At 45.0% G+C, this 18,853-nt stretch overlaps 1 protein-coding gene across 1 annotated transcript in view; it reads left to right on the forward strand.

Moving 5' to 3' along the window:
* HPS3 (HPS3 biogenesis of lysosomal organelles complex 2 subunit 1) overlaps positions 1-18,853 on the forward strand; it is an 807,901-nt gene that overhangs the window by 512,825 nt on the left and 276,223 nt on the right. Inside the window, exons 10-11 of the mRNA XM_069618362.1 lie at positions 5,867-6,041; positions 6,146-6,376. Of these exons, the coding sequence (XP_069474463.1) occupies positions 5,867-6,041; positions 6,146-6,376 (406 nt within the window). The remainder of the gene's footprint in view (positions 1-5,866; positions 6,042-6,145; positions 6,377-18,853) is intronic.

Consider the following 18,853-nt stretch of genomic DNA (forward strand, 5'->3'; position numbering starts at 1 on the left):
TTCTTTGCAACTTTTTTGACTCGACCTTCAACATCTGCACGCTGTAGCTCTGATTCGTTTCCGCATGTCCTCCCTTCCTCTTGCGCTGCAACGAGTATATTTTCTGTATCCGCATAGACAGCAAGGAATGAGGCTCCATCGTCTCCCTGAAACATAGTACTTTCATTACTATGTATCAAAATATTGTTAGCATAAAACACGTGAGGACGAACACACAGGTACATCTCAATAGCCAAATACGATTTAAACATTGTGTGCAACAATCAAACGACAAGTATTCGACCAGTGATGATCTATTTCGATGGAACTGTCAGTATCCATACCTCCGGCTCTGCATGGACAGCCATGAATGGTTGTATTGGAGAGGAGGCATCCGCATCTCCCTGAAACACAATACTTGCATTAGTATGCTTTTCAATATTGGAAACATAACACACACTTGGGGTCGACGGCACAGGTACATATAAAGAGATAACTGCAAATGATGCATTGTCCAAAAGAATCAAGGAAAATCCAAATATGATCACATTTCATCGACTTATTTCAACGATTCCTTTACATCTGCATCATCTAAATGAGATGTTGTGATTGGGGTGGAAGCTCCGTCGTCTCCCTGAAACACAGTACCTGGATTAGTATGGTTTTCAATATTGGAAACATAACACACACTTGGGGTCGAACGCACAGGTACATATAAAGAGATAACCGCGAAAGATGCATTGTCCAAAAGAATCAAGGAAAATCCAAATATGATCACATTTCATCGACTTATTTCAACGATTCCTTTACATCCGCATCATCTAAATGAGATGTTGTGATTGGGGTGGAAGCTCCGTCGTCTCCCTGAAACACAGCACTTGCGTTTATAGGGAAGAAAGTATAGCAAATGGAATCACGTTATATGATCACGCATGATGGAGCTGTCAGTATCCATACCTCGTGCTGCTGAAGAATATCTATGGATGTTGCAAATGTAGTGCGCACTTCCGAAAGCTGTTGCGCCGATTCGTATACTTGAATGTCAGGCTCTGCATCAAGTGTAGGGGTTGACGCTCCATCGACTGCCTGAAACATAGTACTTGCATTAGTGAGGATTACAATTGTGAAAACATAACATACACATGGGGTCGACAGCACAGGTACATATCAACGGCTAACCACGAATGAAACATTGTGTAGAACAATCAAACGACAAGAATTCCAGCTCTGATGATGATGCTCGATGGAGCTGTCAGTATCCATACCTCCTGATGTTGAAAAACATCTAGAAATGTTGTAGATGTGGCGGACGCTTCAGCATCTCCCTGAAAGACAGTACTTGCATTAGTATGGATAACACTAATTATAACTGAAAACAAACACCAGTGGACGATAACTAAGGTGTATAACAATTGGAAAGCAGTAACCAAACATTCGGTAAAATAATTACACGATAGAATAAAACTATTACTTGACATGCATAAAACAAGTATGTAGCGGATTAGCCTAATAAGATTACCTGATACGCGCTAGAAGTGGTTGATAACTGCGACCACGTCAAGGATATAGAATGTTCTTGCTTCAGATTCAAGGGATAGTCAAGAAGTTGTAAAGGTAAATTAATGATTGATAATGAAATGCCAATATTAAAAATAGCCATGTAAGCCGACAGAATACTTGAAAAATGCTCAATACAGCACAGTTCCCTGTTCCCATATATATACACATTTCGTTTGTGGGTTATGAAATCGAAAAAGAATATATTGATAAATGTCATTATTCAAAAAACTATACACTCATATCAATATCGAAATTATTACAAGGGATAGAACACCTACAATATCAATTAATCCATTCGGCTACACACTACCGCAAGGCCGAAAGCTAAATCCGGAGACTTGACTCACCGGTGGCGGAATGTGGACGAATAGAGTGGGAATAGCTTTTTCGATCAATTTCCGTGTAGTTCGCCGTTTATTCTTCTTTGTTAGCCAAGAAGTTGTGTACATGTCCAAGGAAAAGTGCTGGCTGCAGATGCGGTATCGATCGCCCCTCTTGTCCTGTAAGACTTGTTGGACTCTACTTTCCAGCTCATCCAGTGGATATCCGCAATGTCTGACCCATTCTCTTATTCGATCAACAGTTTTCGGGAATACATGCATTGTAGTTTCTTCAGATTTCGCATGGGTCTTCGAAGGGCAACCGCTAATCGAACAGGCAGGCATTGTTGATAAATCTGAAAAGTAAATATCGACATTATTATACAATCTTCAAGAATAAAGATTTGATACAAAAGTAAATGAATCATACAATGATCAATGCAACGTTTGTTTTGGTCGCAGGAACTGTACCAGTTCATTTTGTGCAGCTTAGTATTTGCATAAATTGCAGAAATGTATAAATGATGTGACTAAAATCTGAACATGTGACTCATCCCTTGGATGTTCTGTATTGCACGAGAAGGAAACATGCTTACATCATAGACTGGATCCCCGAAGGATGCAATTCGATGACAATAGACACAGATGAAAATAAATAGATCTATTGATAGCATAGCAATGGAAACTCTAGTCAATAGCAATGAGACCAATGAACATAGCACTATTGTGTACTCTACTCGCAAATAGATAGAAATTTGAAAATCTGCGAAATATGACTAGGATACATGGCCTTACCTTGACCAACAAACAGTCGGATTCAGCAAGCAGAGCAGTATGTTGCAGGAGAATAGGTGGGTGGCCACAGGTAGCACACTGATGGGTTTGCTCTAAGCGGTCACAGAAGTTCACGGATAGCACGACGACGACCAGATTAGCGTAGATCTCGGTGGTTGCCAGGTAACACGTTCAGGAGTTGACTTGCAAAGCACAAAGATGTTCTCATGAGACATATCAAGTGGTTTATAAAGTATTTGGAACAGGGGTGTGTTTGTGAATGAATGACGTATGTATGTCGTGGTCTTAGGGGGGCGGCCTGCTTCAAGGGGAGGCCTGGCTGGAGACACGGGGTCTGAGGAGGCCATGTGACCGATGGCCCCTTGGCGTGGGACACCTTTTGAAGTGTACATGTTGTTTGGCACCTTGGCCTTTCGCGCCCCGGACAGCCCCCCCCCATGCCAGCGAGCATCCACCAGCGCGAACCGCCTTTGATAGAGGGTGGTGGGATGGATGGGCCTGGGGCGTGCAGATAAGGCACAGGAAGACTGCTGAATGGAGACACACTTATGTGGATTGCAGAGAGCGGCCTGCTTCAAGGGGAGGCCTGGATGGAGACACGGGGTCTGAGGAGGCCATGTGCCGATGGCCCCTTGGCGTGGGACACCTTTTGAAGTGTACATGTAGTTTGGCACCTTGGCCTTTCGCGCCCCGGACAGCCCCCCCATGCCAGCGAGCATCCACCGGCGCGAACCGCCTTTGATACAGGGGGGTGGGATGGATGGGCCTGGGGTGTGCAGATAAGGCACAGGAAGACTGCTGAATGGAGACACACTTATGTGGATTGCAGGGGGGCGGCCTGCTTCAAGGGGAGGCCTGGCTGGAGACACGGGGTCTGAGGAGGCCATGTGACCGATGGCCCCTTGGCGTGGGACACCTTTTGAAGTGTACATGTAGTTTGGCACCTTGGCCTTTCGTGCCCCGGACAGCCCCCCCCATGCCAGCGAGCATCCACCGACGCGAACCGCCTTTGATACAGGGGGGTGGGATGGATGGGCCTGGGGCGTGCAGATAAGGCACAGGAAGACTGCTGAATGGAGACACACTTATGTGGATTGCAGGGGGGCGGCCTGCTTCAAGGGGAGGCCTGGCTGGAGACACGGGGTCTGAGGAGGCCATGTGACCGATGGCCCCTTGGCGTGGGACACCTTTTGAAGTGTACATGTAGTTTGGCACCTTGGCCTTTCGCGCCCCGGACAGCCCCCCCCCATGCCAGCGAGCATCCACCGGCGCGAACCGCCTTTATATCAATATACAGTATATCGCCTTTATATGAATGATAGTATATCGTTGCTTATCAATAACAAATGCCACATACCGCAGATTCTTGTGAGCACAGACCCAGACTTCAACCAGTGTATTATAGTGGCCAAGACCCGAAGGTCTGTATAATCCAATGGTAATTGATAGTATAGATATATGTGATTCATTTAAAAAATCGAGACAAACGTTGTTAAAATAAATGTGGTGTTTTATTTTGTATCTTATTTTCATGAGACAAAAATACAAGACTTTAAAGACTATACAGGTCAGGTTGCAGCACAGCGAGAGAAAATCCCCTGTACTGACCGCTGTCACTCGGGAACGTTTCTCTAATGGCACGAACGGCACAGGCGGGTATCACTCTTCGAACGCGGTGTCCAAGCCTCCCGTGAAGCCACCATGTATAGGAACGATAGGCCACCAGCCTGTACCACCTGTGAAAAGGAATGAAACAAACTGTTTTTAAATGACCCAGATAAGTTTAATAAACGTTTGTTGTCAATGACAATTCTTGTAACTAATGGCATTTTACACGGACAAATGCTATCTAGACAATGCACACTATTCAACGCCTTACATGCGTTACAATGATATGTAGATGTAATTTTGGATGTAGTAGAAGAACATGAAATAGGAGTCGCATGACAAGCAGAGTATACTTACTCGTTACTCGGATTACGAGGACGAACAGTTGCTCGAAGTTCGTGCATAAGCACCATCAAGATTCTCAACACGGCCCGTGTGAGGCAGGCTGCTCTGAAGTCTGGCAGCTCGGTGATGCATTGCGGTCGTGGCTCGCCTTCCGAAATGTAGGCCAGGCATCCCGAGTTTTCTCGGCAGCAGCAGTTCTCGTCCTCGGTTGGCATTAGCTCGCACCGATTGCATGTGCACCAGGTGGAGATGCCGTCCATGCGACTAGGCCCAGGCTCTTCATCTGTTGAATCGTCCTCCCAACTGCCGTCCGAATCCCCATCGTTTTCGCGTGCTTCCCTTTCCAGTAGTTCCTCCTCGGTATACTCAGGCTCGTACATGTAGGGCATTATTGTAGCCATTGTGTGGTAAACAGAGTAAAATAATTTACCGAGATGGTACAGGTGTTCACACGGGCTACAAGCGGCGAAGGTAGCTGACCAGAGCACTGAAACGAGTCACAGAATCCTCAAAGTAACACAGAGAGAGGAATGGAATCGAAAATCTGCTGCTGTGTGTTGTGAAACGGTCTGTTTATACTTATTGAGGAAAGAGGAGTCCTGCCATTTCCATGGCGACACGTCATTAGCTGAAGCGCAGCGAATGTTGACACTAGACGTGCTTTGGCGTTGGGAAATGGGCGGTACGAGTCTGCTGATGACAGGCTCAGGGGCGGGGGAATTGATTTAGTGCCGCAAAAGCTGGTGAGCCAGGGCGATCGGGGAAAAGATAGGATTATCAGAAAATGGCGGCTCCCAGGTGCTTGTTTTCGCGTGCGTTTAATGGACGAAAACTCAGGTAAGGTCCATAGGAAAGTTTTCTAAAATCGAGCCACTTAGCCTTAAAAAAACATGGCCGACCCATAGGGACAATACAATTTTTTACTCGAGTATGCCTTTAATATGACGTTTGTAAATCACTTTTCAGCATCCTTCCACTCTTTCTGTGTTTTTCTCTCAGGAGCGTCCTCACTACACCCATTGTTTTTTCTAACTTGCACTTTTGCCCTATATCCCTTCCCTCTGCCCCTCTACCCCATGATCCCTTAAGATAGAAACGTTTCCTTACTATGCAAAACCTAAACTATTGGCTTTGTCAAAGTGTTGTTCAAAAATATTTTGGGTTTCATTTGAAAATGTCTTAACATCTAAAACATGTGCAGCTAGTTATATATTATTAATTTCAATGTTGCACTGTATTGTTTCTAAATGTTTTTCTAGGTTTGACACAAAATATTCTCATCTTGCCCTGCCCTACTACAAAATGTCTGGTTTATCAATGTCTGACATTCTGAGCAGAACAAGCTTAGATGAAGAATCGCAGAAATATGGAAAGGGGTTTATTTTTTATCTAAAGCATTCTCTTTTTGAAGACCTAGATGAAGAGTTAAATGAAGTAAGTGTTTCATCCTTACTAAAATTATATGATGCAACTACTTAACTGCGTTCTTTTTAAATGATGGAAGAAAATACGTAGATTTTGTTTTCTGATTTGTACAGGAAGCTGCAACAAAAGCACTGCATATATTAAATGACGCAGAGAAAAATCAGATACCTCATGCTTTATGCAGTCCTTGTATGCAGAACGTGTGCCCAAAAATTGCAATGAAATATCTGCAGAACTTGGAGAGAGCTGCGCCATCCACTCTAGTGACGCTTACAAAGGCTGTCATTGCCCTGAAAATGCAAGACTTCAAAGTTTTCGAAACAGAAATGGAAAAACATACAGAGGTGAGTTAATGTATTTGGTATTGATTACTCAAAATAACTAAATATTGAGAACCCATTCTGGTAAATTATGCCATTTTTTGTGTTTTAATTGGGAAAATATTTTTAACTAAACGGGTGCACTAAAAACTGTTAATGGTTTCATTATTTAATTGTTTTTTGTTTTATAATACCATATACATTACCTGGGTTTTCATTACATCTTTTGCTGGAATCCTACTTTTGTTAGAAGAATAGTTTTCTTTATATTTTCTTTCCAACCAAAGAATGAACGTGTGTTTGCATTTACTTTTCCTTTCATGTTTTTATTGATGTTTGGTGTCAAGTAGAACGCTTTGATAAGAGTTTTTATAATTGTTTATGATGAGGGAGAATATATTTCTATTACCTTTAGTCTACTCAGAATCATTGCGTCTACCTTCACCTTTTCAAGATCCACTTTCCAACACACACAAAAAGTTGGTAAAGATGCACCTTGAAATACTAATTAAACTTAGTGATCTTAATGTTCAGAATTATTTCTCCATACAAATGAGACAAGGTACCGTTATACAAGATAGAACCCCCCCCTAGCCTGCCCACACAAACAAAATAAAAAGTCTTAACTAGACGTCATTAAGGTAATGCAAGACAAAATTCTCGGGACAACAATCAGATGTTACCTTATTTAACATTATGACCCTGTTCTTCTCCATAGCACAATAGACAGCTGAGTTGGCACATGAAAGATATTACACAATTTGGAAAAAACAGTATTCTATTTGATAGTCCTGAGCAAATTCAATGTGAGCCCGGGGCTAATGCAACAAAAAATGGTGTTCTGTAATTAACTGAACACCTGTTAACATGGCCAGATTGGCACTCTGTGTGTCTGATCTTTGTTAGGGCTGTTCACGGGTTCCTGGAACTCTGGCGCATCTCTTAGGGAATGCGTTAAGGTCTATAATAATTTTAGGGGTCGGGGCAAAAATGATTACAGGATCGCTGTTAATCGAAGTATAGATCATCGATGTTGTCCCAGATTTGATCATATTGTTTTCTTATTTAGGGGACACTGTCAGGCAGCCGGCTGCATGGCTGCATTTCACTGAAGCTCCAGTGCTCAACTGGCAGATCCTTTAAAAATCCTCCTTTTAGAGCAGTGGTCGGCCGCAGTGCTGGACCAATAAGTAGTGTACAGCTGATAGAGATCGCTGGGTCTAGGTCTGGTACCTGCCGGAGCTGCCGCTGCTCATCAATGCTCCGAGACCTGGAGGACGCCGTGAGACACCGGACTCGTGCCCAGATACGGCTCGAGAAGTTAACGGTTGCCTGCGTTGCTGGAGAGGGATCAGTGGCAAGTAAGTGCAACCGCTGCACTACTGGGTGCCCTTGTGGGCGATCGAGCTGGAGGTGCCTGCCTCGGAGGCTGGGGGTCCACCCAACCGGGGACCGCGCCGGCTTTGGTGTGGCATGCCGTGGGCTCCTGTGGTGGGTTCTGTGTGGTGCGCCCTTGTTCTTGGTGCTGGTAGAGGTTTGTGCGGGGCTCAAGGTAGACCCTCTGGAGATCTGCTCATTCCACGCGGGGCGGGCGAATGTGCAAGCAGACATCAGCAGAGCAGTTGAATATACGATGTGAGCCGCCGGGCCTTTAGAGGGACATTGGGTGAACTGACCCGCCGATCTGATATGGCCTCTTTCCGATTTTCCAAGTCTAGTCACCGCCCATGATGCAGCTTGGAGGCTATGCTGTCTTTGTGGATCTATCCTCTGGGTTAACTGGGCGGCACTGGCCTAGTCCCACTATTGCCCCTCAAGAGGGTCAGATACGTGAAAAGCATCTGTATTCGCACTACTATCAGGAGTCTGGTGTGCACTTAGGAGCGATGGCACACAAACATAACCCCTCAAAGGAGCAGGCTAAGTTATATAATTTTACAAAGACAATGACCCAGCCACCCAATCAATCTGATACTGACCTTTGCAATAACTACGACGATTCCGACAGAATCCATCGGAGTATCCAATCATGCTGGTCATGCGCACCCTGCAGGATAGTATTGGCTCAATTGGCGAAAAGATTGATACCCTGTCGGCAAAGGTGGAGTCTTCTAATGTCAAGATTGATAAGCTGTGTGGCAGGATGAATTAAGCTGAACAAAGCATTTCCAAAAATGAGGATTGAATTGCTGGCCTTTAATTGGCGGTGAAATCCCTTTGCTCAGAGTTAAGTGGTGCAGGCAAAGGCAGATGACCCGAAAACTGATCGTGCAGAAATAATATCCACATTCTGGGTCTTCCAACAACATCTACACCTGGCCCACTGGAAATATTCCTGGAAAAGCACTTATCCCCGATCCTAGGCAACTCTGTCTTCGCCAAGCACTTCCAGACTGAGCGGGCACACAGGTTGTTGGGTCCCAGACCTGCCCCAGGATAGCCACCCATGCCGATCATCACCAAGATTTTGAATTTCTGGGACCGATTTAATCCTTAAGGCGGCTATAGAAAAAGGAGCACTGCAATACAACTCTGCCACCCTTCAGGTATTCCCGAACTTTAGTCCTATTGTGCAGTCTCTGAGGAAAATGTTAAACAATGTGAATACGTTTCTATGCGACTGACATATTGCATATCCAATGCTATCTCCTGTCAAGTTTAAAAATATCCACGCAAATATGTCTCACTTCTTCACTTCCCCGGCAAACGCCATGGATTTCTTTGTTGCCAACATAAGAGTTCTGGCCACATCGCTGAGGTTTCCAGAGAATCTAGCTTGGTTATGTGATGAGGACTGGTCCAGCTTGGACAGGCGCTCGGGGAAACATTCTTCAAGTCTAACTGGTCGAACTGGAGCCACCCCCTAAAGTCTTATGATGACCCTTTGTTTAGTTCTTGTGTTTTGTTTGTACACTCTGTATTGTATTTTAGTTAAAAGCACCATTCACCTGTTGCTGTGTTGTCCCATTAGCATGCCTAGCCAGGGATATGTAAGAGTTCCCCTGCATGACTGGCTATGTATTTACGTATATTTGATTTGTGTCCTCCCACATATTCCTCATCTTTAGATATCTACCCTTCCTGCTGTAGCTGCTTCAGAAAAACAAATTTAGCAGAGGGCGCTGTGCGTCGATGCGGTCGACTCGATGCCCCGCAAGGGCCTGCGTCTCGAGTTCAACATCATCACTGGTATATATAGTATGCACAGCGCCTGTTGGCTTCAGTTCTGTTTTTCTGCAATAGCCAACGCTTCGAGGATTACGGTGCGCTTCGGTTTCCTCTGAAACTGCGACATCTCAAAATGGCCTCGTCATCGGCTTCATCTACCCCAATGACCAGGTTTAAAAAGTGCCTTGACTGCAGCACCAAGATGCCTCTCACAGATCCTATCGGTGTGCCTGTGGTACCTTGTTGTCGAGCACAGGACGGCAGAATGTTGGTCTTGCCAGTTCATGACAAGTAGGGCTTTGTAGGAGCGTAAGGGGAAGTTAGTTGCGGGTAGGCCCCCTACACAATTCCCCTCGACAACCCCGTCGAATATGGTGCTCGTCTGATAAGTCGAGAGGCTACTCTCCTCGGAGGAAATGCCCCCCGTTCTAGGAGCAGTTCACACCATTCCTCATCTTCATCGAGAAAGATGAAGCAAAGGCACCATATGTCTCCTTTCACTTCCTCAGATTCCTCGCCTGAGAGAAAAATAGCCTGCCCAAGTAAGTCGGCAACTCCTGCCAAATGGGAGGTGTTCCGGGAAAAAATGCTGGAAATCTTCTGAGAAAGCGGCCACAGCCCCCTCGAAGGAGAAAACCAAAGCCATGCTCCTGTCGCGCTGTCAAAAGCCGACAAGTAAAGTGCTAAGGCTAAATCCTGCGTGCCCTCAAGCCCGGGAGACAATCCTGAAACCCCCTCGAGAACCGTCGAAGACTCTATCGAGTTGGGGGGGGGGTCAAGACCCTCGAAGGCTTCATCGATGCCAAAATTACCAAAGCCATCACGCAGAAACCATCGACATCATCAGCGTCGGAGTCATCCACGCCATTACCAACAAAACCTTCGATTTCCTCGAAGGAGGTTGAAGAAACCTACAAGCCACTCCCAAGCAAGGATTTTTTCAACTCTTTATCCTCCATTTGTGAGGAACATGAACCATCAGACCAAGATACTCCTCTGTTTTGTTTAGAATTTGGAACTCCCAATGTTCCTGAGGCCCTTATTTCGGAGGAGTCCAGAATAAAAGACCTCTATGAGAACTTTCAGTCGGCAAGTGGCATAGACACATCGTCAGAGCTTGATTTTGGCAAACCAGACCCGGCAGAGTAGACAGATGCTTTATACAGACAACTTATGTCCAGGGTGATAGACTTTTTTGGATGGGGCAGGCCTTCTCCTCCACTTGAGCAGGACAACCTTACAGATATTCTGAATAAGGGTCCTCAGAAGGACCCTGCACTACCATTTCATATTGTCCTACAAAAAAGGGTTAAGGCAAATTGGGAGGCAGTAAATGAAAACCTCACCAAAAAGTACAGGGCCTCAAGTAGTAATCCAGACTACTTGTTTAAATACCCAACACCAGAGAGCGTAGTAGTTCTCACAGCTACATCGAAGCAAGTTGCATATTCAAACATACCGCCAGATAGGGGCGATAAGCGTTTAAATAAAATGGCGAAAATAGTATTTTCTGCTGGAAGCATGGCGCTAAAATCAGCTAATGCCACTTGTAGCAAAGGTTTCATATACAAAAAAAGTCAGCTTCCTGAACATTGTGAGAGACAGAAAGGAGGCGATGTGCGAGTCTTTTCAGTCAGGATGGGACTCTGCAGACCGCATCAGCAGAGCCATGGCGGCACGCACAGTGTTTCGTAGGTTTGCGTGGTTGACGAAGTCGGGATTTGCACCCGACGTGCAGTCTAGACTCCTCAACATGCCCTTTGACAGCACTCAGCTGTTTGGTAGCAAGGCTGACGAGAGCCTGGAGAAGCTGCAGACCTCGAAGGCAGCAGCCAAATCACTTGGCGCCACTATCAGACAGCCACAACCGTTGCATCCCAGTGGACCTGCTTGGAGGTGTAGGTCCTTCTGTTACTACTACTCCTCCTTTGGTAGAGTGAGAGCATTGGCTGGTCGAAGGAGCCAAAGAAAATCCTCATGGTGGATGAGGGAGAGATGCTAAGTCTGCGCAAGCAACTGCTACTTTACCCTCAACCGCTGCTTCAGCTGCCTCAAAACCTCTCTGAGGCCTTAGCCCGCAAAACCCCAGTGGGAGGCAGACTCTCACAGCATCTACAAGAATGGCGGGGCATTACTTCAGATGCGTTGGTGTTGGAAACCATAGCCCAGGGTTACTGCCTCCCCTTTTTAAGAAGACCTCAGAATCATCCACTGGGGAGACACTCATTCAAAGTTCCGGATCTGTTCCTTTTGCAGGAAATTTTGAGTCTGCTGGAGAAAGGTGCTATAGAACCAGTATCTGTGACAGAGAGGCACAAAGGGTGATACTCTCATTATTTCCTAATCGCCAAGAAGGACAGAGGATTGAGACCCATCTTGGACATGAGATGCTTGAATAGGTTCCTCAGGAAGGACAAGTTGGAGAAGGTCACCCTTCTCATATCCTTCCGGCCCTCCAGCTCCAGGATTGGATCGTGCCATTGGACCTTCAGGATGCTTACTTTCATGTGCCTATCCATCACAAGCACAGAAAGTACCATTCAGGCTGAACTCCGCCCAAGGGTTTTCACCAAGTTGATGGCTGTGGTGGCAGCAGGTTTCAGGAGAGGGGGGGATTTGCGTCTACCTCTACCTGGATGATTGGCTAATCACGGCTTGTTCTCCCGTACAAGCCCTGGAACATCTCAGCGTAACCTGCCACTCTCTCCACAGACTGGGCTTCTCCCTGAATTACAAGAAGTTCCACATGATACCATCTCGAAGTGTGCAGTGTGCCCAGCCTCTTCTGGGCTTCGCCTTTTTGAGGTTCACCGGCCTCATTGCAGGACACAGTGGTCTCAGTTCTCGGGCAAGTTGTCAGATCTGCTTCAGGTTCCAAACAGGGTTGCACAGACAATATACTGAATGGAGAACCTTTTTGGCAGCCATAGCCAGAGATAACAGTAGTTATGGATGCCTCACTCATGGGTGGGGAGCCCATGCCAATGATCTGACGGTCAAAGTTTGTTGGTCTCCATCGGAGTTCAAACTACACATCAACCTTTTGGAGCTGAGGGCAATCAGACTTGCGCCGAATGCCTTTCTGCCCTCTGTATGGGGAAACAATGTACTGATAATGACAGACAATACAGTGGCCGTATACTACCTCAACAAGAGAGGATGTGTAGGGTCACTACCACTGTGCAGAGAGGCAATGCAGCTCTGTTTCTGGGCAATTCAAGAAGGAATCTCTCTATCGGCAGTTCACCAAGCCGGAGAGGAGAATAAGGCGGCAGATGCCCTGAGCAGGCAGAGCACAGTGTCTCACGAGTGGGAGCTAGCTCAGGAAGTCCTTCAAGAGATCTTTGCTCTTTGGGGCATCCCTCAAGTAGATCTGTTTGCGGTGACCAGTGTCAACCGGAAGTGCTAACTGTTCTGCTCCAGAGAATTTCCCCAAAGGGGAGCTCTAGGGGACGCATTCATAGTGGACTGAGAGTTTCCTTTCTTGTACACATTTCCACCAGTCCCTGTCATTCCTCACATGATCAGGAGGTTGAGAAAGTTCAGGAAATACATGATCCTAATTTCTCTGGATTGGACCATGAAGACTTAGAACCTGGACCTTTCTGATAAGTTCATCTGCCTTCCTATACGTCTTCCACAAAGAGAGGACCTTCTCTCGCGAGAGGAGGGTTGAGTTCTCCATCCAGAGGTCAAGGCACTCTCATACAATTATTTACTATGCAGACTGAAATCTCAGCAGCTAGACCAAGGTGGGAGCTTGGTTTATGATCCCCCATTGATAGCACACGCTGGGCCAAGAGCTTAGCAGTGCCGGTAGATTTCCCTGAAATGTAAACATTGGGCACTGCAGTACCGATTCTTGGACCAGGCGCACTATACCCCACTTAAATTAAAATAATGGACCCCACGGCGACTGGTGCATGTCCTAACTGTAAGCAGATGGGCGCTGACTTTATCCATATGACCTGGCCATGCCCACCTTGCACAATTATGGAGCCAGATTGCAGAGACACTGGCCGCTGTCACTGGCACTGAAGCTATAGAGTGCCCTCTGATATGTCTTTTGGGCCCTCCCCCCATTTACCAAAAACATTAAGTCGATTTGTGGCCCTGGCATTTGTGGTTGGCTAGAAAATGTATTGCTTGGAAATGGATGGATAAGAGCACACCATTCAATCATCAATGTCTGTGAGAGCTGCTCAAAGAGAACAAGTGCAAGGAGATATACAGGGAAATAGTGCATCCGACAGCCAGGCCAAAGGACATTTGGGGCTACTTCTGATTTTATTTGATGAAAGAGGCTGCGGAAGAGCCCAAGGTTTCTAACTAACTGGACATTGCAGTGCTACCTTTTACCCCTGCAGTAGAGTAAAAGGTAGCACTGCATTGATACAGCAATACTGAAATACTGTCCATGAGGTAGTTCAATGTGAAAGTTGGCTTATATTCAATTGACAGGATGGACCTGGAGAAATTGGAGGAACGCTAGCTGGCACTGTTTTATAATGTGATTTCTGTTTGGTGCCACTGTGTTGAAATGGCGCTGTTAATAAAAACTGTAAAAAAATTTAATAATACTAAAGGCTTTTGATTTTGCATTGATGATAATGTATGTGTTTATACTTTGAGAGTAACAAAGTGTTATCAACCACATTATCTATTTTGGATTGTACCTTCCCCTTTCAAGCCCTCTAATATTTGTTTCTTGCCAACTATCAAAGCTCTAAATTTATAATTTTTGTGGATTTGAAAAATCTTTTGAAATGCTTTGTTTAAAATAGCTGAATTGGGGATTATGCTATTTGGGACTCCAAGACCAAATCTATACAATCATCCTAACGCGTTCCTAGAAGAGATGCACCAGAGTTCCAGGCGCACGGGATCAACCCCATTAAAGAGTACTAATTTGGCTATATTAACAGGTGTCCAGTAATTATAGAACACCACTTTTTGTTGTATTGGCCTCAGGCCCACATTTAATGTGCTCATGACAATCAAATAGCACACTTTATTTTCCAAATGATGTAATCTCTTTCATATACCAACTCAGCTGTCCATTGTGCACTTCATTTCGTGAAGTCGCGAATAGAAGCATCTCTCCCACATAGTCTCTCTTTATATAAAGTAGAACATCTGTTAGTTTGTTCCTTCTACAATCTGCACCAAATGTTGCATAGTTACCTGTTAGGACCTTCCGGACATTACTGGCTGCATGACATTTGGACACCCCACCCTTTTCCGGTATTTCAACCCCTTCACAGATGAGACGGTTGCCTGAAATTGGCGAAACAACAATATGGTTATAGAAGGACTGGACAAAGCTAATTTTAAGCATCTCGACAAGAGGAACTAAACTCCTTGAAAACCACATTTCTAGGCCCTAGGACTCACTGTTTCTGAGATATTTGTAATGCACTGCACTGTGCCAGGGTGAGGAGACCGGTGGGAGAGTTCCCAGAAGTTCCCAGTATGCTCTGGGGTATGTCAGCCACATGTGCCCATTCTCAGTCCACTTTACTTCAGAATGCAAAGCACATCAAGCGATTCAGAACAGCGACCTACAGGATCATTGATTTTCGACAATTGATGAATGTTATCATGCCATTCTAAAGAACCCGTGTGGAGTATGGGTACTTTTTGCTAGTTGCTTATAAATACTAGAAGCTAAAGGCATTTTTTCTCTCGCTACTCTGCAAAGGCTCAGACTAGCAGCTACCTCACCCTCAACCATAACAGACAGTTGTTCAAGTAAGGAGCCCAATTCACAATATGAAGTTTCTTCCATCTGTCCCAGCTTATATTTGTAGCCGCTTATATTCAAGTGAAAGTTGAAAGTTATCAGCCCACTTGTATGTGTGATAGGGTACATTATGTTCTCCCCCCCCAGGTTACTTTAGTCAAGGAAAGTATAGTCGGCAGTAGAAAGGTTTCTACAAATGCTCTCTCCAGTCAGTGCCATCCAGGTTTTCCATTGTCCTCCTCAATAAACCAATGATGTGAGGATTGCAGTGTGAAGCCCTGCTGCTATACATTTAGCATTGGCATGCATAAACCCCCTCTTGCATTGGTCTGAACATGCAAGACCGCAGTATTGCTGACTCCCCTAGTATCCTATTAAATCCAGAATACAATTTGTATTAAGGTTGTTTTGGGAAAGAGACTGGAAAGAAATGTTGTTAATGTACACAGTTTAATGGCATTTACCTTCCTCTATAATGAAAGGTTTAGAGCTCTCCAAAGTTCATAGGAAGCAGCCAATTTATACATAATAGGACATAGATTTGTTTTAATCAAATTATTCACTTTCCACCTCAATCAGATACCAAGATGTTTGAATGTCCACTGAAGCTTTCATGGATTATACATAGCCCTCCTGCAAGAAAATGTTCATGGGAATACTACCCTTTTACTCCAATCTATGGCATATACAGAGACTTTACCAAACCACAGCAGTATTTTTAGAAGGTAATCTTTTGAATTTTCAGGTTGAGAGTAACCGCAGCATCTGCATTTAATAGTACTTTCATTTCTCCATCTCCACTAGGTTTCCGCCTAGTATTTGCGTGATTTTGGTGGCAGCCTCCCAGCTGCCGGGGGAGACCCGCTCTCCGGGTTTGGGCGTGCCGTGTGGAAGCGGGGGCCCCCCACGCTCGTCACACAGCAGACCGGCGCAGAGGAAGCAAGGAGCAGGGACCTCACAAGGCCTCGCTTGGGGGAGGAAAAGCAAGAACAACTCTGTGTGGCCTCTGGTTGCCAAAGTGGCGCCTCAAGCACTGCTGACTTCAACAAAGGACTTGCAGCGATCTCTTGATGATCCCGCACAAGCAGGAGCATGGCTCACTGTTTGAACATCCTGGCTTGAAGACAGGTGGTTACTAAACAAGAGGGCAAATTATATAAAGTTAACAGGGTATTGCCCTTAGTAGATTACGTTCACACAATAAACAGGCAAAACACATCTGTGTTATGAACTATTAGCAGCCAAATGGAACCCGGGATTGGTTCAGTTGGCAAGGCCAAAACCTGTGGTATGGACTACAAGTAAAGCTAGTTCTAGCTAAAGTAGAGTCAAGGCTGTGAAGGAAGACAGTAGGATATAGCGAAAAAAAAGCTATCCCTGCCTAATGTGCACTCTCAACTAGGTTGCGGTGTTACAACGCCTGTCTAATAGTAACAGAATAAGAGTGAAATTACCCGCTTCTATAGTATGTAACACATTCAGCCTTGGAAGTCCTGTACCGCTCTCTTCCAAGTGTATGTAAATTGGAAGAGACTAAAGTGAAGGGGAAACGCACCAGAGAAGGTAAAAGGATCTTATTCCTTTTTAAGCACTCGTGGGGCATCTAATGGGATAACAACATTTTTAGTGACCCATAGATAGTCTCACTGACCCGGGATTGCTAAGGTTAAAAAGACACAAATACAAGGAATTAGGAGACTTTCCTTTTCCTCAAACACAAAGACAATACAATCACTACTTCCCGTCTAGAGCTGGTTTTTACTGAGGGGAAGTAGGACAATGTAAAAAGGTTTGCTCAAACTCTCAACAAAAGGCGAATTGGCGCCTTTTTAAGTGTAGCAAACACCGTCAGCCGGTTTCAGTGGCATAATTTTGATAAAGCCACATTCATTAGGGCAGTCTTAGGTTCCTCAAAACTAGTATACTTCGTAAATTGAAAACCAGTCTGTGAAGCAAAATACGGTAGATGGAATAGTACTTTACCACCTTGCCGTAGGTGTCATAGGACTGGAACAGTCTGGGAGGGAGCCTGTGGGATCAAAACAAAGTAAACCACAGTCACTATAAGGCTGCTAAATACCATGCACTGGATTATGAATAGACACATTAGTATGTGTCATTCATCTATACAATCAAAGACTGTTTGAACACCACTTCTTTCTTCAATCATAGTATGTCACTATCAATGTCCTCATTGTATTGCGTTTATAACAATTGCACCATGGGATGAGGCCACAGCATTGTATACACCAAGCATTTATTCAATTGTCATTAGAATGTAGTGATCATTCCATTAATTAAATGCAGAAGTACACTCACCATGTGTTTAATTCCCTTTAGATCGGTAAATTGGATATATACCTCAAACAGAGGCACAACATGACTGACCAGTCACCATGCTTCTAATCTGTAAGTGAATATGAAAGTATAGGAGCATTAGGGGCAATGATTCGTACTTATGTAACTGTCCACATGTATCATGATCTTAGCATCAATTGTGGGTCAGTATTGCTAGTAGTTTTAGCAAGGTCTGAGGGAATCAGGATTGGAGGCAGGGATAAGCTGACTCTTTAAGGGAACAAGTTCCCTGCACTCAATGAAACCATGTCCCGTTCGTATGGCTGGTAAGCTATAACAGGCCCAATTAATCTCCAGGACTTACTTGCATGCACCTTCCTTGACGAGCGCCGTGATAGAAATGCAACGGCAAAGACGAGCGCGAACACGACTATGTCGCGCTCGCTGTTTGATGAGTCTTTCGTTTCTGTGTCACGTGACATGCTCGAGCGTGTCACGTGAGCGCGCTTGTCTGTGCGCGCGGTCAGCCCGGAAGTCAGGCAGACGCGTTGGGACCAGAGCGGGCATACTCGTATGCTGATATGCGCGGACAATAAAACGGCCGGAACAATCTAAGGATGAGGTCCCTATGTATGCTGATAATTTAGACAGCAGACATATAATGATATTGTCTGTCTGTTCGGTGATTGTATTACTTCTAATTCACGTGACAGCCCGGAAGTAAGGCAGGCTTATTGTGACCAGGTCAGGCACACTGATGTACTGCTATATGCTATATCTCTATGTGGATTTCCCTTTATCAAAAAAAAGGGAAAGGACAGTTAGAATATGTCAAAGATGGACCATGACCCAAAGTGATAGATAGTCAGTTGGAATGTGCTCCATACAAAAATGCCAGGAGTCTGTGTGCATATCCAGTTTAAATCACTAATTTTAGTGTCTGTCCTTGCCATGATGATTGTATGGCATCCATTCTATAGATGACGGATGGAGAGACGCCTAAGGGGTGTGTCACGTGATATCTACAATGTGGTGGGGTGGTCTCACATGTCATAGCTCAGTCGACAACAACCCCAGAAAATATGTAATTTTAAGGGCTTAGGCAATGACTTAAGTAATCATGGCCAGGGAATGCCACGGTATGCTCTCATTCAGGCCAAACTTATCTGTTTTTAAGCGGAACACCCATTTTTGTTCACGTTTTAAGAGGAGATGGCTCATATCCCCTCCTCTTCTTGGACATTTCACTTTTTCTATGATCGTCCACTCAAGTTCATTGGCCTGATGGTTCA

The sequence above is a fragment of the Ambystoma mexicanum genome, chromosome 10 (genome assembly GCF_040938575.1).
Source record: "Ambystoma mexicanum isolate Mex_15411 chromosome 10, UKY_AmexF1_1, whole genome shotgun sequence".
Lineage (NCBI taxonomy): Eukaryota > Metazoa > Chordata > Amphibia > Caudata > Ambystomatidae > Ambystoma > Ambystoma mexicanum.